The sequence below is a fragment of the Hydra vulgaris genome, chromosome 08, assembly GCF_038396675.1.
Source record: "Hydra vulgaris chromosome 08, alternate assembly HydraT2T_AEP".
In the NCBI taxonomy this organism is placed as follows: Eukaryota; Metazoa; Cnidaria; class Hydrozoa; order Anthoathecata; family Hydridae; genus Hydra; species Hydra vulgaris.
Window position 1 is genome coordinate 62,352,501 of NC_088927.1, and position 20,000 is coordinate 62,372,500.

Consider the following 20,000-nt stretch of genomic DNA (forward strand, 5'->3'; position numbering starts at 1 on the left):
GTTAAAAATATTTTCATTAGAAGAGTTTTGGTTTAGCTTATTGTTAATTGAAATAATAATTAATAATAATGCATAAAAAATCAGGGCCACAACTCGATAAAATTAGAAAAGATATTATTAAAGTTTTTAAAAACATTGGCTTCCAAATTGAAATAAACATAAATTTAAAAATAGTGAATTTTTTTGATGCCACATTTAACCTCTCAGAAAGTTCCTATAAGCCCTACAAAAAGCCTAATTACAAATTATTGTATATTAATGTGAATTTAAACCATCCCCCTTAAATTCTAAAACTAATTCCAATTTCAATTAACGATAGGCCAAACCAAAACTCTTCTAATGAAAATGTTTTTAAAGGCCACAACTATTAAAGGCAATAATTAATAAAAATGAACATATAAAATAAAAAAAATACTGATTATTGTAATTGTAAACAAAAAATAGATTGCCCTCTAAATGGAAAATGCCTTTCGAAAAATGTAATGTACAAGTGCATTGTTTCCTCACAAAATAACCCCGATAAACAATATATTGGCTTAACTGAGGGGGAATGGAAAAAACGTTATGCCAAACACAAACAATCGTTTAAATACAAAAAATATTCAAAAGAGACTATGCTGTCAAAATATATTTGGGATTCAAAAGAAAAAAATAAAAATTTTAATTTACAATGGTCTATTCTAAAATCTGCCCCTGCCTACATTAACATTTCCAAAAAATGTATGCTATGTTTGCAAGAAAAATTTGAAATAATTACTCATTTAAATCAGGTAAATTTATTAAATAAAAAATCTGAATTAATTTCTAAATGTAGGCATGAAAATAAATACCTCTTAAAAAGTTATAAAAACAAATGACCAAATTAAACTCTCCCCATTCCAAAGAAATTTATTCAATAATTACTTTCTGTAACTTCCTGTTAACCAAAAAAAGTGTAGTAATTAAAATTTTTTTATAATAATTTATAACTTCATGTAAAATATTTTTTTTCTTCAAATTGAATTTTTATTTTGAGATTTAGTAAATCTTTCTGATGATCCAGCAATGGTGAAACTTCAAGTTGAAGAAAAAAGTTAGATATGCGTTTTTTACTAATTTATTATTGCTCTGTTCTTTAAGAACATTGAGCACTCTATTTGTAAAATACACTAACATAATTTACATATATATATATATATATATATATATATATATATATATATATATATATATATATATATATATATATATATATATATATATATATATATATATATATATCTATATATATAAATTAGTAAAAAACACTTATCTAACCTTTTTTTCTAAGTGTTTTTTACTAATTTATTATTGCTCTGTTCTTTAAGAACATTGAGCACTCTATTTGTAAAATACACTAACATAATTTACATATATATATATATATATATATATATATATATATATATATATATATATATATATATATAAATATATATATATATATATAATATATATATGTATATATATATATATATATATATATATATATATATACATAAATATATATGTATAATTGCAAAATGTTGTAGTTAAAAGTAATATATATTTATTATATGGAATTATTTGTCATTTAGTTTTCATGGAAGTCAAACCCTGACTCAAAATATTTTATCTCAATTATAAGATACCCGATTGGCAAACCAGAAAATGCAGAGCCTCTTTGTCTTGGTGGATACTCCGGTAGTTGCACTGTAACTTATTCTACTATTGGAACATTTGTTTTCTCAAGTGGAAAATTTATTAAGAATAAAAATGACGAATTCAAAGGAATTGTTGTAGTTTCACCATTGCCACAACTGAAAAGTAATATACTGTTATCAATCAAAGGTAAAATTAAAAAAAATTTTTTTTTTTTAAACATTTAGTTTTTCAAAACTACTTTTGCAAAACTTATACATATTATAGGTATTGTTATCCAATTATCTTCTGGTCGACAAAAAAGAGATATTTTCTCAAACGATTTCTTAACCCCAACTTCAAGTGTAGAAGTAGTAGGAATCAATAATGTTGCTTCATGTTCAAGTATTCATATTATAGGTGTTGGATTTAGCCCTATTGCTGAGAATAACATCGTTAAGTTTGGAGATTTTTTGTGTGCGGTAACTTCTGCTAATTTTATAGAGATTTATTGTGATCTAAATAGAAATCCTACTCGACCAACAGCTACAAGATTACCTATAACATTATATGTTGCAGATTTTGGTAATGTAAATATTGATATAGCACAGGTATCAGACCAATCAGTTGTTTGTTTTCCTGAAACTAAAAATGTAAGTCCAGAGTCTGGTTCAATTGCTGGTGGCACAACAGTTAATATCACTGGTTTCAACTTGAACTTACCTACCACACACGTTTATATTAATTTCAATAAATCTCTAAGTTGTAGCTTGGTGTCTCAGTCCTTCTACAACTTTGTATGCGTCATGCCATCAATATCATCTCAGCAATCAAGTGCTGTGATTTCTGTTTGTGATGATTCTGAGTCTAATTGTTTTGATAAACCTTCTCTTAGCTTTGACTATCAATTGAGTAGTACTCCAGAGATAATATCTATTGCACCTGCTACTATCCAAACTTCTAGTTCATCAATTCAAATTTTAGGTAAAAAATTTGGTAATGAATCAAAAGTTCTTGTTCAGATCGGCCCTTCAAACTGTAACATTATTAGTTTAACTACTCAATATGATACACAAACAATAACATGTATTGTCAGTTTACCAGCAGGTGTTCATAGTGTGAATGTTTTTAATTCAGACTATGGAAATTCATTAAACGCAGCTAATCTTAGGGTTACTAGTCTAGCCATGTTTAATAGTATTATGCCAACTAGTGGCAGCACATATGGAAAAACAACTGCTGTAATTAAAGGAAATGGCTTTTGCACAAATATGCAGGTGAAGTTTGATACCGTTGATGCAACAGTTCAAAAAAATACAGTTGATGAGGTTGTTGTTACAACTCCTCCCCATACGGCTTCAACTGTATCAGTATCATTGCATTGCAGTGGTAAAAGACTTGTGTTTGGATCATTTATATATGCTTCCTCATCGACTCCCTCAATAACAAATATTTTACCCAATTCTGGAAATACAGGAGATGAAGTTACTATAGATTTTAAAGCAGTATCATTTGATAGTTTAACAGTTTTAGTAGAAGGAAATAGTGCAAACATTACAAATATTAATGTAGCATCTGGATCTGCATCTGTAAAATTTATTTTGCCAATGAATGCTGCAGGCCCAGTGTCTGTTGCACTCGTAATTCCTTTACTTGGATTGTCTAATCAAGTTCAGTTTACGTACAATTTAGCAGTTTTAAGTGTAAGTCTTTTAGAAAGTGGTTATGGAGGCGGTCATTATGTTGATATTTCTGGTAATGGATTTAGCAATGCAACTAGCGTGTATATATGTAACAATCAATGTGCCCAAACTAATGTTATTTCAACTCAGTTGTTGAACTGCAGAATACCTCCATATACCCAGTCTAATTCCCCAACAACAGAGTGTAGCATTATGGTAAGTGTTCAAGGTTTTAACTTTACATTCGGTCAAAAGTATGTTTATAAGGCATCACTTACATCATCATTAACTAGTATTTTACCTACGCGAGGAGGAACTGGTGGTGGAGTAAACTTGACTATATCAGGAACTAACTTTGATCTAAGTTCACAGGTAAACATTGCTGGTGTTGCTTGTCAAATAAACTCTGTGTCAAGCTCTCAAATTATTTGTCGTTCTGGCCCATCTAATAAAACAGTACAAAATGCAGCAGTTGAAGTTTTTAGCACTAAAAATGGTTTAAGTTTATTTGGCAGTGTCTCTTTTTCATATATTGATGTTTGGAGTTCAAAATTTACATGGGGAGGAAATGATCCTCCTGTTAAAGGTTAGATTAGCTTTGAATTAAAAATAAAAATCTTTTTGAAATTTATTGTTACATTTTTTGTTTTTTATTTTTATTTTGTTATTTTTATTGTTTTAATATCTTAGGTGACTATGTTATCATTGAAAAAAATCAAACTATGTTGCTTGATGTAAGTACTCCAGTACTTAAAGTATTGCTAATTAAAGGTGGCACTTTAATTTTTGATGAAAAAGACATTGAACTACATGCTGAAAATATTTTAATAGTTGAAGGTGGCACATTTTTAGTTGGTTCTGAAGACAAGCCATTTCAACATAAAGCTATTATTGAACTTCACGGACATGTTAGATCTATAGAGCTACCTGTTTATGGTGCAAAATCATTAAGTTTGCGACAAGGTTACCTAGGATTATATGGAAAGCACATTATGAACACATGGAGTCGAATTGCAAAAACTGTGAATCCTAATGATGTTGAGATGGAACTTATTTTTGAAGTACCTGATTGGAAAGTAGGAGATGTTATTGTCATTGCTGCTACAGGAAGAAGTATTAGAGAGAATGAGGTACTTACAATAACAGGAGTTAATGGTAAATTTGTATCTTTTGACCCACCTTTGAAGTACATGCATATTTCGATTACACAGTTTATTGAAGGAAGGTATATAGAAACTAGCGCTGAAGTTGGTTTACTATCTCGAAATGTCATTGTTCGTGGTTCAGAAAATGAACAATGGAATGATGTAATTTTAAATTGTCCAATTGATTTTGACCCAGGACAGTTTGCAGCACAAACTTGTTTTGATGGTCGATTTGGCGAAGAGCGTGGCAGTGATCAGTTTGGAGTTCAAATTATGGTACATTCAAATAAAATGAGTGAAGGAACAGCTGTTGCCCACTTTCATTATATTGAAGTTACCAATGCAGGTCAAGCTTTTCGTTTAGGTCGTTATCCAATTCATTTCCATATGGAAGGAGATGTGAGTGGTTCTTATGTTAAAGGTTGTGCTATCCATCGAAGTTTTAACCGAGCTGTAACAATGCATCATGTTAATAACTTAGTTGTGGAGAGAAATGTTATCTATGATATCCTAGGTACTATTATTTAATTTATATATTTTTAAAGATTTTTAAACATATGATTAACAATTTGTAGTTAGGTGTAGTTCCATTAGTAGAATGTTTAAATAAGTTTTGAGTTCTCAATGTTGATAAATGTGTGTGAGTTAAGTTTTCAAACTCTATAGCCATTATGATTTTGAAACCAGCAACCACAGCGGTTATGAAGACTCAGTGGTTTGATGGATGAAAGGAGTACACAACATATTAAGAAAAAAAAATTGAAAGAGCTCTAACTTCACAATCTTTATATATATTTGATATATGTATTCATATATATATATATATATATATATATATATATATATATATATATATATATATATATATATATATATATATATATATATATATATATGTATATATATATATATATATATACATATATATATATATATATATATATATATATATATATATATATATATATATATATATATATATATATATATGTTAGTTTTTATCAATTACATTTTGCATACACATTTTGCACAGTTAAAAGAAATAAAGACTAGCCATTAAGATGTAAAGAATGGCACAAAATAACTTAAATACCTTTTTCCAATTCCTAAAGTAATATTATATACTACTAAAAATATATGAATATGTTTATATGAATTCTTTTAGTTTTTTTTTAAAACATAGAACTTTATAAACATTTAGTTCATATATGTTAAGAACTTTAATGTCTTTAAATAACATTTTTGTATGCACAAAGCAAGTGAAACGGTGTGTTTTTGCCAATGATAAAGTAGTCATAATTTGCTTTTGCAAGTACTTCCCTAAGGAATATTTGCATAGTTAAGATAACTATGTATAAGTGAGTAGTAAATTTGCATTAGGTTTTTTTTGTTTAAATAATTTCTGGTTTTAAATAAAATTCCAATACTTTTATCAATTTTAAAGCTGATGTTGGTAAATGTGGTTTCCATGGTTTCCATGTAACATTTTCATCTAAATAAACTCCTAAAAACTTTATTGGCAATACTTTTTCATTTCCACTTTGTCTTTTAATAATTTAGTTAAAATTTTTGGCATTAGGAATTTTTTTCATAAAGAGTGAAACAGAATATACTTTGATTTCTTAACGTTCATGGTTAATTTATGCATTTAAACCAATTTGATATATGTTTAAGATCTTTATTAACAATAAAGATAATAAATTTGTATCATTTTCAGATGTAATATTTAGTTCTGGTGCCATGTTAAGGTCATTTATATAGATTAAAAATAAAAGGGGTCCTAATATAAAACCCTGTTGAACACCACATATTATTTCAGTCATTTCATTACAGCATCCATCATTGTGCAGAAGGTATTGCTTCAGCTTTGTTAGGTAACTTTGATATCATTTTAACAGATTATTTTTTATGTTGTTGTATTTAAGTTTTTGAAGCAAAGTATTATGATTTACAGTATCAAAAGCTTTAGAAAGGTCAACAAAAATGTCTATAGTTAGCTGATCTTTATGGAGGAGGAGCAAAAGATTTTCAGTACATTCAATACTCAGTACTCAATTAAATAATTGAGTGTTTCGTTGAACCATTCTTTTTAAAACCAAACTGATTATTGTATAACAGTTTATTGTAATCAAGATATTTATATGTTCTACTATAAACTGCTCTTTTTAAAATTTTTGAGAATATCAGAAAGATTGAAATGGGGTGATTGTTACTAACATTTGTTTTTTCTCCATTTTTGTATATTGGAATAACTTAAGCTGTTTTCAATTGGTCTAGAAAATCTCCTTGATCAAAAGATGATTTGAAAACTTTAATTAAAATATCCTTTATACTTTTACAACAATTTATTATTCTATTACTATTTATTCCGTCTGCCCCAGTTGATTTATTTTTCTAATAGATTTAAATGCTCTTTCAAACTTGCCAGGAGATAAATTAGATGACAACTCATCCTTATGATATAAATTGTTTAAGGGCTTTAAATAGTCATTAAATGAAATTTCACTTGTTGAACCTTTATCAGGAAGAGTTATCACTAAGTACTACAAAGTTGCTACATGAATAACTTTGAAAAGGATGCAGTTTTATTTTTTACAGGTCGCATGCAAATTTTGTAATTTTGTAATACTTTTAATAATTCAACCTACTATTAGCTTTGTACTCAAAATCTATAAGCCAAATCTATATAAGAAACATACACTTTCATTAAAAATACTAATAATATATAATTATTCACTTTCATTAAAAACAATAAAAGAAATATACAATTTTATTAAAACAAACCTACTCTAATTTAATTTAAACAAGAATTGAAATATATATATTCCACAATTACTTCTATGAATTGATTTCCCACAATTTTTTTTTTTCTTTTAAATAAGATAATAAAAAGTATTGCGTATTTTTTTTTTCCAAAGTCTAACTTAACAAATTTTTTTTTGTTAGGTAAGACTTTACTCAAAAACCCTGATTGAAAGGTCTATATAGCTTTTTGATTACAGAAGCATTAATTAGTAACTCTTTAAATGGCAAAACTGGTATTGATATTGGGGAGTTTGTTAAAACTAAGTTTAAGACTTTATTTTGTTTACTTTTTTGAATATGCGGAAGGTAGCCACTTAACTGCTGTGCTTGTAATTTTTTTTTAATTATGTGTAAGATTTTATTTACCTTGATAATTCATTGTTAATGAGGTAAGTGATCACTACATCTGTCTATCAACATCTGTAGAGTAGTCCAAGATCATCCATTCACTTTTGTCCAAGATCATATGTATTTTTTTTTACTCCAACAACATCTGTCCAAAATTATCTGGAAATTTAATGACCCATAACAACGCCTTGGAAGAATTTTCTCCAGATGTAAATGCATTTGAAAAAAATCATATATGTAACTACATCTGATTAAAATAATGCATTATTATATAATAATTTTTTCCTGTTATAACTACATCTGAAAAATTCTTAATATAATTGTAAAGATGTAACTGCATCTGTCGAATCCACAGATGTAGTTGTACAGATGTTTTTATTCTTAACATTATTAAAAAGATGTAGCTATATCTGTAAAATACCAGATGTAGTGGCACAGATTGCCGTTATACTTGAATAATTGAAAAGATGTAACTACATCTGTAATACTTATATATTTTTTACACAGATGTTTTTAAACATCAAGGAAATTTTAAATGTTCTTGGACAGATGTTATTATACCTCAGTCTATTTATATGTAAATATTTTTGAGCGGTTGTTGTTATACCTCATTGTGTTTACAGATGTTGTTGGACAGATGTTATTAGACACAGCAAAACTGATATTTTTCCCAAGACCCATTCTGATGACCCCCCTGACCCATGTTAAAATAAAGTTTTTTAAGATTTTAAAAATAATTCTTAAATGTAATTCTAGGTAATGCATACTTTATGGAAGACGGAATTGAAGTAGGAAATGTAATCCAGTACAACCTTGCAATATTTGTAAAACCATCAAGTTCCACACTAAATGTAGATGTCACCCCAGCTGCATACTGGGTAACCAATGCTAACAATACAGTTTCTCATAATGCAGCAGCAGGTGGAAGTCATTTAGGATTTTGGTACCAAATGTTTGAACATCCAGATGGTCCTTCTTATACAGATACAGTTTGCCCAAGGTTTTTTTTTAATTTTAATTGTTATAATTTTATTTTAAAACAAACTAAAACAAAATTTTACAGACATACTATTACAACTAAAACAAAATGTTACAGACATACTATAATATTATGTATGTTGAGTGTATTCTTCTTCTTATTTTTCTCAAAATCATCATCAGCTGAAGCCAATGTAACAAGCTGTTGACTTGATTATCAGGTATGATTTTGCATGCTGTTCAGTAGTGATTGAGAAAACTCAGAATATTCTTTTTTTAAATCAAACACGTCCTTGAAAGTTGCTAAATCATTAACTGGTACTTTAATACTCAAAGAGCTTTTGAAGAACCAAGGACAGTATGTCAGAGATATAAATAAAAAAGCTGTCTGAACCATTTTCCTCTGTTTCATTCATTATGTTTGAGATGTTCTTTGTCATTTCTAATGTAACCAAATAAATTACATCTGCCATAAACCTTGCTTGATGGTAAGTTTCTGGCTGATGAAATTCTATAGCAGGAACATGTCTATGTCCAAGGTAGTAAACATATAACTAACAAAGATTTTTGTAGTCTTGTCTTTTGAAAACATTTTGGTTTATGTCCTGTATAGAATATCTGGTCAAATATCTAGGCCAAGTGGGGATATTATCCAGTATCCAGTTAAATAATAAAATAATCTAGTAGGTTATTTTATATTAATCAATAATAAGAAAAAAACTTGTTTGAACTATTGCTGCAGCCTTAAAGACACATAGTTTAAAAAAACATTTGGTAATTAACATAAAGAGAGAACCTAGAACACAAATTCTTAAGTGTTAATCTTATAAAATAATCCAATATTGATTCAAAAGTTGGTTCAAAAACAATATGTTCAATTTATATACTTCAAACAAATGGTACACAAGAAATACAGGTTTTATCACTCATTTATGAATTTATTCGCATTAATATGTATAAACAATGACATTTCTCTGCATTGAGGTAACAGCTTAGATTGCTTTTTCTCATAAATATTTCCTAACTCAGAAAATAATCTCTCCAAAAATGCAGAAGATGCTGGTGGTGCTAATAAATTTTTTTAGCAGTATATGATAACCAACCATTTAGTACGACTAATACAATTGGTTAGTAGTCTAATGCAATCATCATAGCTATGTATTTGCTTTAACTTTTCATCATTAATATTGTATATCTTTTTGATGAAATTTTGATTGAAACTTTAGAATGAAAATACAAATGAATAACTTCGATAGACTTTTTTTTTTCATTTCACACATTTTCTTAACAATCAACATGCTATCTTTTAAACAATCTTGAGTTGAAGTTGAAGGTTCTATTTTATATTTTCTTTCTTTTCATACAATTTGAAATGAAACTTTTGATGTGATTGTGTAGTGGAGTTGTAGAACACCAATCATTTATTTTTAAAATTTGAATTAGAAATAATTTTTTTTAACTAATTTATATATATGTATATATTTTAAACTAAAGAAAATTTCAAATTAAAAAAAAATTCAAATTAAATATATTATACACACATATATATATATATATATATATATATATATATATATATATATATATATATATATATATATATATATATATATATATATATATATATATATATATATATATACATTGACTGACTAAATAGATAGAACATGTAAATAATGCTGCTACATGACTAAGGTTTGAACTGGGGGAGCAATCTTTAGTTTTTATTCATTTTTTCTTCGTTTTTTGAAAATGCTGTATTGGAAAAACTATCCAAAAAAGTCAACAAATGTATATGCTATAGTATATTGTTGTGTACTCGTGCTTATAAGTCCACTTTGAAATTTGAAATGCACTTTGATTTTAAGTTTATGAAATGTTTTATATAAAAAACTTTTAAAATATTTACACCAAATCACCACAAAAACATTTTTTTTTTTTAGAATAAAAAAAATTTACCTACATAATGACACTACCATATTGGTTAAATGGAATAGTTAAATATATAGAAATAGAATTTAAATAAAAAACTTAAAAAATAGAACAACAAATGTAAATAAAAAATTTGTATAAATATAAATGTGAGTTATTTTAATGCCTAGCTTCACCTATTTGAGGTTACAAAAGCTTTTGGTATTTTTTGAGAATTGCTGATAAACTGATACCTTTTAAGGTGAAAAAAAAAGGTTAGAATAGTTTAGCAGGGAAAAGATGTTCCATAAAAACTCCAGTTAGATTTGTTATTTTTGTTGATGATTAAAGCAATGTAAATTGCATTTTAGTATCCATACATCCATGTATACAAGTATAATACATACTAATTTATTTATACACATTTGTTTGATCTGTTTCGATATAATTTTTCAATGAATATTTTTACATATTAATTTGATCAGTTATTTAAAGCAAATATGTAAAGGAGTAGGAAATACCTAAGAAATGTTCCTGAATAACTTTACCATCTGGAACTGACCACCCTGTTGGTCAGATTATTGTTATATAATTTATTTAAATGAAATTTCTTTATTTATTTAAGCTTGAAAGGAAATATTAGTACTTGGCTAAAGTTAATATTCCCTTTTTGAGTTTTTTTTGTTTGTTTTTGTTTTGGATAGAAAGGTTCCTCTTCGTGAGTTTAAAAATAATAGTGCTCACACTATGGGTCGTTTTGGCTTATGGATATTTCCTACTTATCATCCAAGCAAAACTGGTGGTTGCAATGATAACAGTCACGAACCTGCAAATTTTTATGACTTTCTCACATGGAATAATCAAAAAGGAGCTGAATGTGTAGAGTGTGGGGCGATTCGGTAATATTTTTTTTTGACCATGTTTATTTAAGGATATTTATATTTATTCATGATTTTTACTTTTTTAATTGTTAAATTTAAAGTTTTAATGTTTTTTATTTTTAATTTTGAATTTTTATATCAAAAGAAGTATTTAAGAATCTAATTGGTGCAGCCATTTTTCATAACTAAGCAACTTGAAATAAATGCACTATTTAAATTATAGTTAAATGAAACAAAACATTTAAGGCTAGAAGAAAAATTTTGTTACGAATGTTTCTAATAAAAATTTTTTTGAGACTTGGAGCATCTTTGAAATTAAGGACCTTGGTAGTTTAAATTTACCCCTAACAATTTTATCTTTTAAAAGGTGATGTTCATTTTCCCTTTAAAGAATAAGCCTTAGATTTAAGGCAGTTTGAAACTCTTTGCTAGTAGTCAGGTTCTGATAATCAATTTTGGTTTTTTGTTTTGTTTTTTCTTTTGTTATAATAAAATAATAAATCTCAGTAAATAGATAAAAAATAATAAAATGTTTTTTTAATACCTAAAATTCCTAACACATTAAGAAAAATCAATGTAGATTCAGATAGTTGATTCAAAATCAGACAAAGCATTGTAATCTTAACTGTTTTTATTAAGAAAAGTAATTCTGTTATAAGAAAAAAATTAATCTGTTAAAGAGTAAATCTGTTACAAGACCTATAGATACTGTAAAAAAAATACTACATATCTAACTTTCATGAAAAAAATAGAAATAATTACTAAATTTATCTTATATTATAAATTGTTTTCAGAGAACAAAATTAAGGAAGCCAAGTACTGAACCTTTTACTTAGCTCACAAATGATTAAAAAAAATACTACATATCTAACTTTCATGAAAAAAATAGAAATAATTACTAAATTTATTTTATATTATAAATTGTTTTCAGAGAACAAAATTAAGGAAGCCAAGTACTGAACCTTTTACTTAGCTCACAAATGATTAAATTTATTAATGAATTAGGTGATGCATTCAGTCAAAACACAGCATTAAAAACACTAAACCCAGGCTTTGAAACTTGAAAGTATTGTGGTTACAAGATTATTTATAGTTATTGAAAGAGAACTGTAGATGTATTAAAAGAATTAAAATAAGTTTACAATTGTTTTGCAGCCATAGCTTAAATTTAGTACTAAATAATAAAAATAATAAAATAACAACAATAAAAATGATAGAAAACTGTAGAATGATTGAAAACAACTTTCATGTAATTATATGTTGAATAAATGAGTTTGATACTTTATCCAATTTTAATTGCGGTAGTGGTGGTGTAATTACATTGTATTTCTGGTAGTGTAAACTCTTTCTGATTTCTGGTAAACTCAGTAGTGGTGTATAGTTAAAAGCTTGCATCATGAGAAAGAAGCTCCAAGTTCAATCTCTACCATGTTCTTTTTAGTACTGCACTCAACTTATTTTTCTGCAAAGTGGCCTTGTTTGTCAAGGTTTGTGTTTCAGAGTTATAGAGTTAAAAAAGGGCTGTAACCACAATAAAAGTAGCCTCCTTGGGTGTGGCCTTCTGGGCCTTGGAGATGTGAAGATAGAAAAAAAAATTGTTTAAGTTGCTTTTTTTATTTTTAGTTTAAACTTCAAATTATTTTTATTTTATCTTTAGATTTCAGAATTTTGTTATTCTTGATAATGATGAAGCAGGTATTGAATGGGCTGATGCATCTTCCAGAAGTCCGCCTTGGGGTTTTCCCATGATAAATAATTCATTAATTGTTGGTCATTCAGAATTATCAGCAAAACGAGAAATTCAAGATCCATCCATTCAACCTCTGTGTACATTAAGCGGCATAAAACTTCCGTTTTCTCATCGACTTACTGTGAATAATGTTAAGTTTGTAAATTTTGATAGAAACTGTGTTGCACTAGGAACATGTGCTCATTGCAAGCCTATGGATGGCGGAGCTATTGTCCATGTTAAGGCTCTTTCATTTAATAATGTGGAAAATAAAGTGTCTTTCCCTTTTGTATCAGCAACTTGGCTGAGTGATATGGATGGAACTTTGTCAGGGTATGCAGGTGGAGGAGTTATTCCTTACACAAATATTTTAGATTCAAGTCGATGTTTTCAGGATGATTCTATGTCTTTTGGTGGTGTTCCTGGAGCAATTTGTTCTAGTGGAAAATTTGTTCGTGTAGCTTTTAATCAAGTGTTACCAAGTTCTATAAATGAAAAGAGTGCCCTTTTTACTCGACAAATAAATTATCAAACAAGAAAAAAGCGTTCTGTTGTTTCTGATAATATTGGTGTTGTTCAATGGCGTAAAAAATCTAAAACTCATCCTGAAGGTTACACAGTCTTGTTGGAAGTAGGTGAAAAGTATTTGCTTTCATTTGTTAATTCAACTCAATTTGTTAATATATCTTACAGCATGGATATCTATGAACTTCAACTAAATAACTTTCTTTATCTCTCTCATAACTTTATGCAAGAACCAGATTACTTTTTAACAACAAATGTACCAACTAACAACACAAATAAGTTTCCAGTTGCTGCTTATTATAAACATGGAAATTGGTTTTACGATAACAGCTCTAAAAGTGTTACATATCTAATTGAAAATGATGCTACTGATGACCCTAATAATCCTCTAAGCCAACATATTGGTTTACAAGTTTACAGATGTTACTTTGATAAATGCATTGTCCCAACACTTCCACCTGTAGTAAAGGGTGTTTTTGAAGCACCAACAAATTGGAGCGACATTCAAACTTGGAAAAACATTACAAAAGAGTATGGAGGTTACAACAACACTTTACCAAAAGATAATGATACAGTTATGATTCGCGCAGGTCAATATGTGATTGTTGATAAGAATGCATACATACCTATAATGGTTCGTTTGTATGTATATGGAACACTTGAGCTTGCTATGAATAGAAATCATACAATTCGTGCAAATATAATTATTATTTCTGATCAGGGACAATTAATAATTGGTCGTCCAGATGAACCATTCCCATCTACTTTGTTTGTTTTAATTAGTTTATGGGGTGATCAATCCACACAAGATCTTCCATTACCAAATGGACCTAATCTTGGTTCCAAAGCTTTAGGAGTTTTTGGTAATTTATCAATGTTCGGAAACCCTCATAAAGTGCACTGGACACGTTTAAATGAAACAATGCAAAAAAATGCTCAGTTTTTGAGTGTTATTGATAAAACAGATTGGGTTGTTGGAGATGTAATTGTTGTGACAACATCTACATTTGAACCTCGACAAGCAGAAAAGTTTACTATTATTGCAGTTTATGATGATGGAAGAAGATTCAAAGTTGATACACCATCTCAGTATACTCATACTGCTTCTTTGCATTCTTATAATGGTAGAAGTTTTAGCATGAGTGCTAAAGTTGGATTATTATCTCGAAATATCATAATTGAAGGCGCAGATGAACCTAAAGGATCGTTAACAAATGATGGTTTTGGATGTCGAGTTTTGGTTGGGAAGTATATTCAAGATGGAGTTATATCTGATGGTAATGCAATGATATCTGAAGTTGAATTTAGAAGTTGTGGCCAACTTGGTTATGCAGACTCTTATGATCCAAGGTAAGTTTATTGTGTTAGAAAACTATTTATATGTCAATATGCTTTTAAAATTAATGTTATTTTAAGATATATAAATACAAAAAAACTTAAATATTTGCAATTAAAATGTGGTTTTCTTTGTATATTTTGGTTGTTAACGATTATTTCTTTCACATTAGGAAAATGTTTTTAGTCACATAAGACCTAATAAATAAATTAAAAATTTTTTTAAACACTGTGAAAACATCTTTTTAAGATATGCTTTGGCATTTTTAAATATTGATGATGTAACTGCTGAAAATCCATCGTTTGTTAAAGGATCATCATTTCATGATGGTTATAATATGGGGATCGGTGTGTATGGTACAAACAATTTAATTATATCAGACAATGTCATTCATCATACCGTAGGACCTGGGATTGATCTAGAAGGAAGAAATAATGGCATTATAAATAATCTTGTTACATTATCACTTGCTGAAGGAACATTTATGGTTAGTTTCATAACTTTTATAAAATCATGAAATAATTAGTTTATAATTTGAAAACTGCATATATATAAAAAGTAAAGTTCAGGTATTCTTATTTGAGTTTGGTATTTTAAAGAGTATGTTTCTTTTTTTTTTTTTTTTGAAGTTTAAAGCTTAAACAAACAAGACAAGTTAAAAACTGTTAATTGTTTTAGACTACTGCATACCAGTTTGATATGAAATGGCCTGGGGCCATCCAAGTGCATAATGCAGTAAACTATACCATGTATGGAAATAGTATAGCTGGAAGCGAAAAGAATGGCCTAATAACACGTGGTGTGGATTGTAATGATAATAATGCAATAACTCGTATATATAATAATGAGGTAATTCAATAATCAGCTTTTTTTTAGATAAATTTGAAACAAAAAACTAAATTTTTACCGAGTTAATATTTGTGTACATATACTACATGGTATGTAATCTCTTATATATTTGTAAGTTAATGTATCTGCTTTATGTATCTGCTATAGTTAATGTATCTGTATTTATAGTCAAAAGTTCAAATTATTACATGATAAAAATATCAAGCATTTTTTTATTTATAAAAAAATTATTTTGTTTTTGTTATTATTAATATGTTTATTGTTATAATTATTATTATTAGTATTATTATTATTATTATTATTATTTTTATTATTATTATTTTTATTATTATTATTTTTATTATTATTATTTTTATTATTATTATTATTGCTGCTATTATTGTCATTTTTATTATAATGTTGTAGGTATTTACTTTAGATTAGTACTTGTAATATTTGTAAAAGTACAACCTATTTTTCCAGAGTTTAAATAATTAAGTATTTAATATTTATGTTTTGAAATGTATATATTTGTTTTAAAATATATATAATGTATAAATATATTTTATTATTATTATATATATATATATATATATATATATAATTATCTATATATATATATATATATATATATATATATATATATATATATATATATATATATATATATATATATATATATATATATATATATAGTATATATATATATATATATATATATATATATATATATATATATATATATATATATATATTTAAACTTTCAGATCCATTCTACACTTCATGGTGTACATTTTCTTGATTCCACAGCATACTGTTGGAAGATAGAAGACTTTTTAATCTGGAAAAACTTAGATTATGGTGTTTATGCATGGCCTAACCAGCCTATTGTTGTTAAAAATTGCATAGTTGCTGACAATAAAGTAAGTTTAAAACATATTATATGTGTTTATATAGGTAAAAAGCGCATATATCTTACTTATAAGTTTTATTATTACTGTTTATTTTTTTAGTAATTTCACATTAGATAAGTTAATTATAAAAGTTATAAAAAAAAGTTAAACAAAATTAATTTTGTGTAACATCTTTGATTTTTAGTCAAAAATTAATTTTGTGTAACATATTTGATTTTTAGTCAAAAATTAATTTTGTGTAACATCTTTGATTTTTAGTCAAAAATTAATTTTGTGTAACATCTTTGATTTTTAGTCAAAAATTAATTTTGTGTAACATCTTTGATTTTTAGTCAAAAATTAATTTTGTGTAACATCTTTGATTTTTAGTCAGAAATTAATTTTGTGTAACATCTTTGATTTTTAGTCAAAAATTAATTTTGTGTAACATCTTTGATTTCAAACTTGTGTAGTTTAACTTTCATAATTATTGAAAAGTTGACACAAAAAACTTATCAAGCTTAGAATAAATATCATAAAGTCATTAAATAAGATGATGACAAAAAAACTTTATTTTTTTTGGTTTTTTATTACATTTTATTTCATAATACCTAATAATAAAATTGTAATAAAATATTTTTTTTTATAAAAGGTGTATTTTTTTATAAATGGTTAAATAAGTACAAAGAAAATTTTAATTACCTATTTATACTAAATTTCTTAAAACTTTTTGGGTTAATTTGGATGGTTGTCAAATGGCAAACAATTATTTTGTTGTTATTACTAATGGGTTTAGTTAGCATAGCAACTGCCTTCATTTTTTTTATAATTTTACAACAAAAGTAAAATAAGGAATGAAAATTTTTTAATTATGTAATATTTATGTTTTAAAATATCAATCTTTGATAACTTTTTAAACCAAAAATATACCTGAACTTTCAATCTCAGTTCTGCTATCAATTTGATTACATTCACAACCGTGTCAATAACAGAGTTTTGATAATTTTTACTAATATAATATGTTTATACAGTATAGGGTGGTGGTGTAATGTTGAAGCGCTTACTTTTTTATCAAGAAGTAAGTAGTTCAAACCTACATGTTCCTGAAAGTACCCCACTTAACTTGATTCAATGCTTAGCACCCCCTTGTTTGTCAGTGAGGTTTTGGTCAAATAAGTATTCGTATTTAATAGTAATCAACTATATTATTTAATTTGTAATGTATTTGTTATTTATTTTTTATGTATTATTTATGTGAACAATAACTAGCTAATTATAGATTTAAAAACAAAGTCAATTAAAGTTTAAGATAAATTTTTTTCTTAACCTAAAATAAAAATATTTGCGTATGCCGATTACATACATTTGTAATTGTGAATCTAAAATTAACATATTTGTGTTTGTATTTGATCAAATGTGTTTGTCCTCACTCCTGTTTGTCAACATTTGTATTTCCAAGTTAGTACATAAATACAACTTTTTGCAAGATTTATTTAGAAACTGAATAATTCAACAACTTTTTTAACTAGACAATATCATTCAACTATGCATGTAATAATTGTTTTAATAAAAGAAAGATAATTCCAAAATGATTATATGAATAAAAGCAAAAAGCTTTGTTTTGTTGATTTTTGATCTTTAATCATTTTACAAAATATTTTAAGCAAGGTCGCAAATACTAAATATGTATAATTCTATTATTTTTATCTTTATTCCTTGTTTTTGGAAATTGAACTAATGTTTTATTTATGTTTAAAATTTAGTTATTAAATTCGAGTTTATTTTGAAAATGTTTGTAATAAACTACAATAAATAAGAAGCTTATTTTAATAAATATTAAAAATTATTTAAAATTTTATTTTCAATTATTTTCATATTCTAGCTGCTAATTTATTTGGTAAACGCATATTTAAACCAAAATGTCGGAACGTGTTTTTGTTTAATTTAAATAATAAATTACAGCAACTCAAAAAGTATTACAAATTTTATTCTAACAACATCAGTTACTTGTAAAATGATATTTTCTACTTGAAAATGATACTTTCTACTTGTGTTTAAAAAGACTTAATAGCTAAGAACAACTTAGGAGTTGCTCATCACAACATCATTACTAGTTAGTAATAAATCCTTTACAAGTATTAATTAAATTATCATTTCAAGATGCTCTCTGTATTAAATAGCTTTCTTTTTTATTCATATCAAATCTTTTACTTTTTTGCAAATTACTTTTTTACAGTTCTACGTTTTTTTCTACAAACCTTAGATAACTATTTTACATGGACACAAAGTAAACTTTCTTTTGGTTTGTTAAGTTAAGTTAATTAAAAAATTTATGAGATTGTTGTTGAAGCAAATAAACAGTTGTCTTTAAGCCTGTAATTTGTAAACTAAGTCAACTATTCTAGAAAAAATTATAAATTTCACATTTCACGCTTCATACATCGTTTTTATATCACGACTTATATTATTGTTATATCACCCAAAAATATTTTTTAACCACTTATTTGGCTAAAATTTATCTGGTCTTATTTTAATATTTAGTTAATCTTATTACAATATTTTTTGTTATATTATTTATCCACTGATTTTCATATTAATATCATTATCAAGGAACTTTTATGCTTTTTTATCTTACATTCAATACTCAGCTTTGTTTTAATTTTCACATGCACAATTTTTGTCTTATATTATTATTTGGAGAATTTCTCATATCCTTCACTACATGTTTATATCTTTACATTTTTGCAGGCGATATATATATTTTTCAACTTTCATATATTACTTGATTTTTAGTTATGATTTTAAGTTGCGCGGGTTGTTTCATTTTCTTACACTTTAGATTGGTTAACAAAATTCGAATGAAGTATCTATGACAGCATTAGAGTTTTTTGAAGACTCTATTGCGTTTTATTTAATTTTAAAAGGGTTTTTAATAGGGTATATTGCCATTTGATTGTTTTTGGTTCTTTGGTGCTGGAAGTACCTATGTGGTTTAAATGGTCTTCGGGGAAAATTTATTAGTATTTTTTGTTTGCACACTTTCGTTGTTTTAGTTTTGTTTCTGGCGTTTTTATTTAAATTTTAATTTATTGTGCTTAGTTTTTTCTACCAATGATATGGTAAGTGATTTATTTAATTATTTTTATTTATATTGTGCAGTAGATTGACACTTTTTATATCATATCATCAAAAAAACATTAGTGTTTTACAAATTTGGGTGTGGTTGGGTTTTGGCTATTTGTAGTGAATCCTTTTTTACTGCAGTATGGAATAGGTGTAAGTTGCGGGGTAAAGCATAATT

General features: G+C 26.5%; 1 protein-coding gene across 3 annotated transcripts in view; it reads left to right on the plus strand.

The window, feature by feature from the left end:
- Nucleotides 1-20,000, plus strand: part of LOC105845159 (fibrocystin-L) — a 133,944-nt gene that overhangs the window by 70,875 nt on the left and 43,069 nt on the right. For all 3 annotated transcript variants that reach the window (XM_065804117.1, XM_065804118.1, XM_065804119.1), the window contains 9 exons: nt 1,596-1,848; nt 1,927-3,906; nt 4,011-4,979; nt 8,375-8,618; nt 11,212-11,406; nt 13,046-14,992; nt 15,228-15,465; nt 15,657-15,827; nt 16,574-16,729. In XM_065804117.1, the coding sequence (XP_065660189.1) occupies nt 1,596-1,848; nt 1,927-3,906; nt 4,011-4,979; nt 8,375-8,618; nt 11,212-11,406; nt 13,046-14,992; nt 15,228-15,465; nt 15,657-15,827; nt 16,574-16,729 (6,153 nt within the window). The remainder of the gene's footprint in view (nt 1-1,595; nt 1,849-1,926; nt 3,907-4,010; nt 4,980-8,374; nt 8,619-11,211; nt 11,407-13,045; nt 14,993-15,227; nt 15,466-15,656; nt 15,828-16,573; nt 16,730-20,000) is intronic.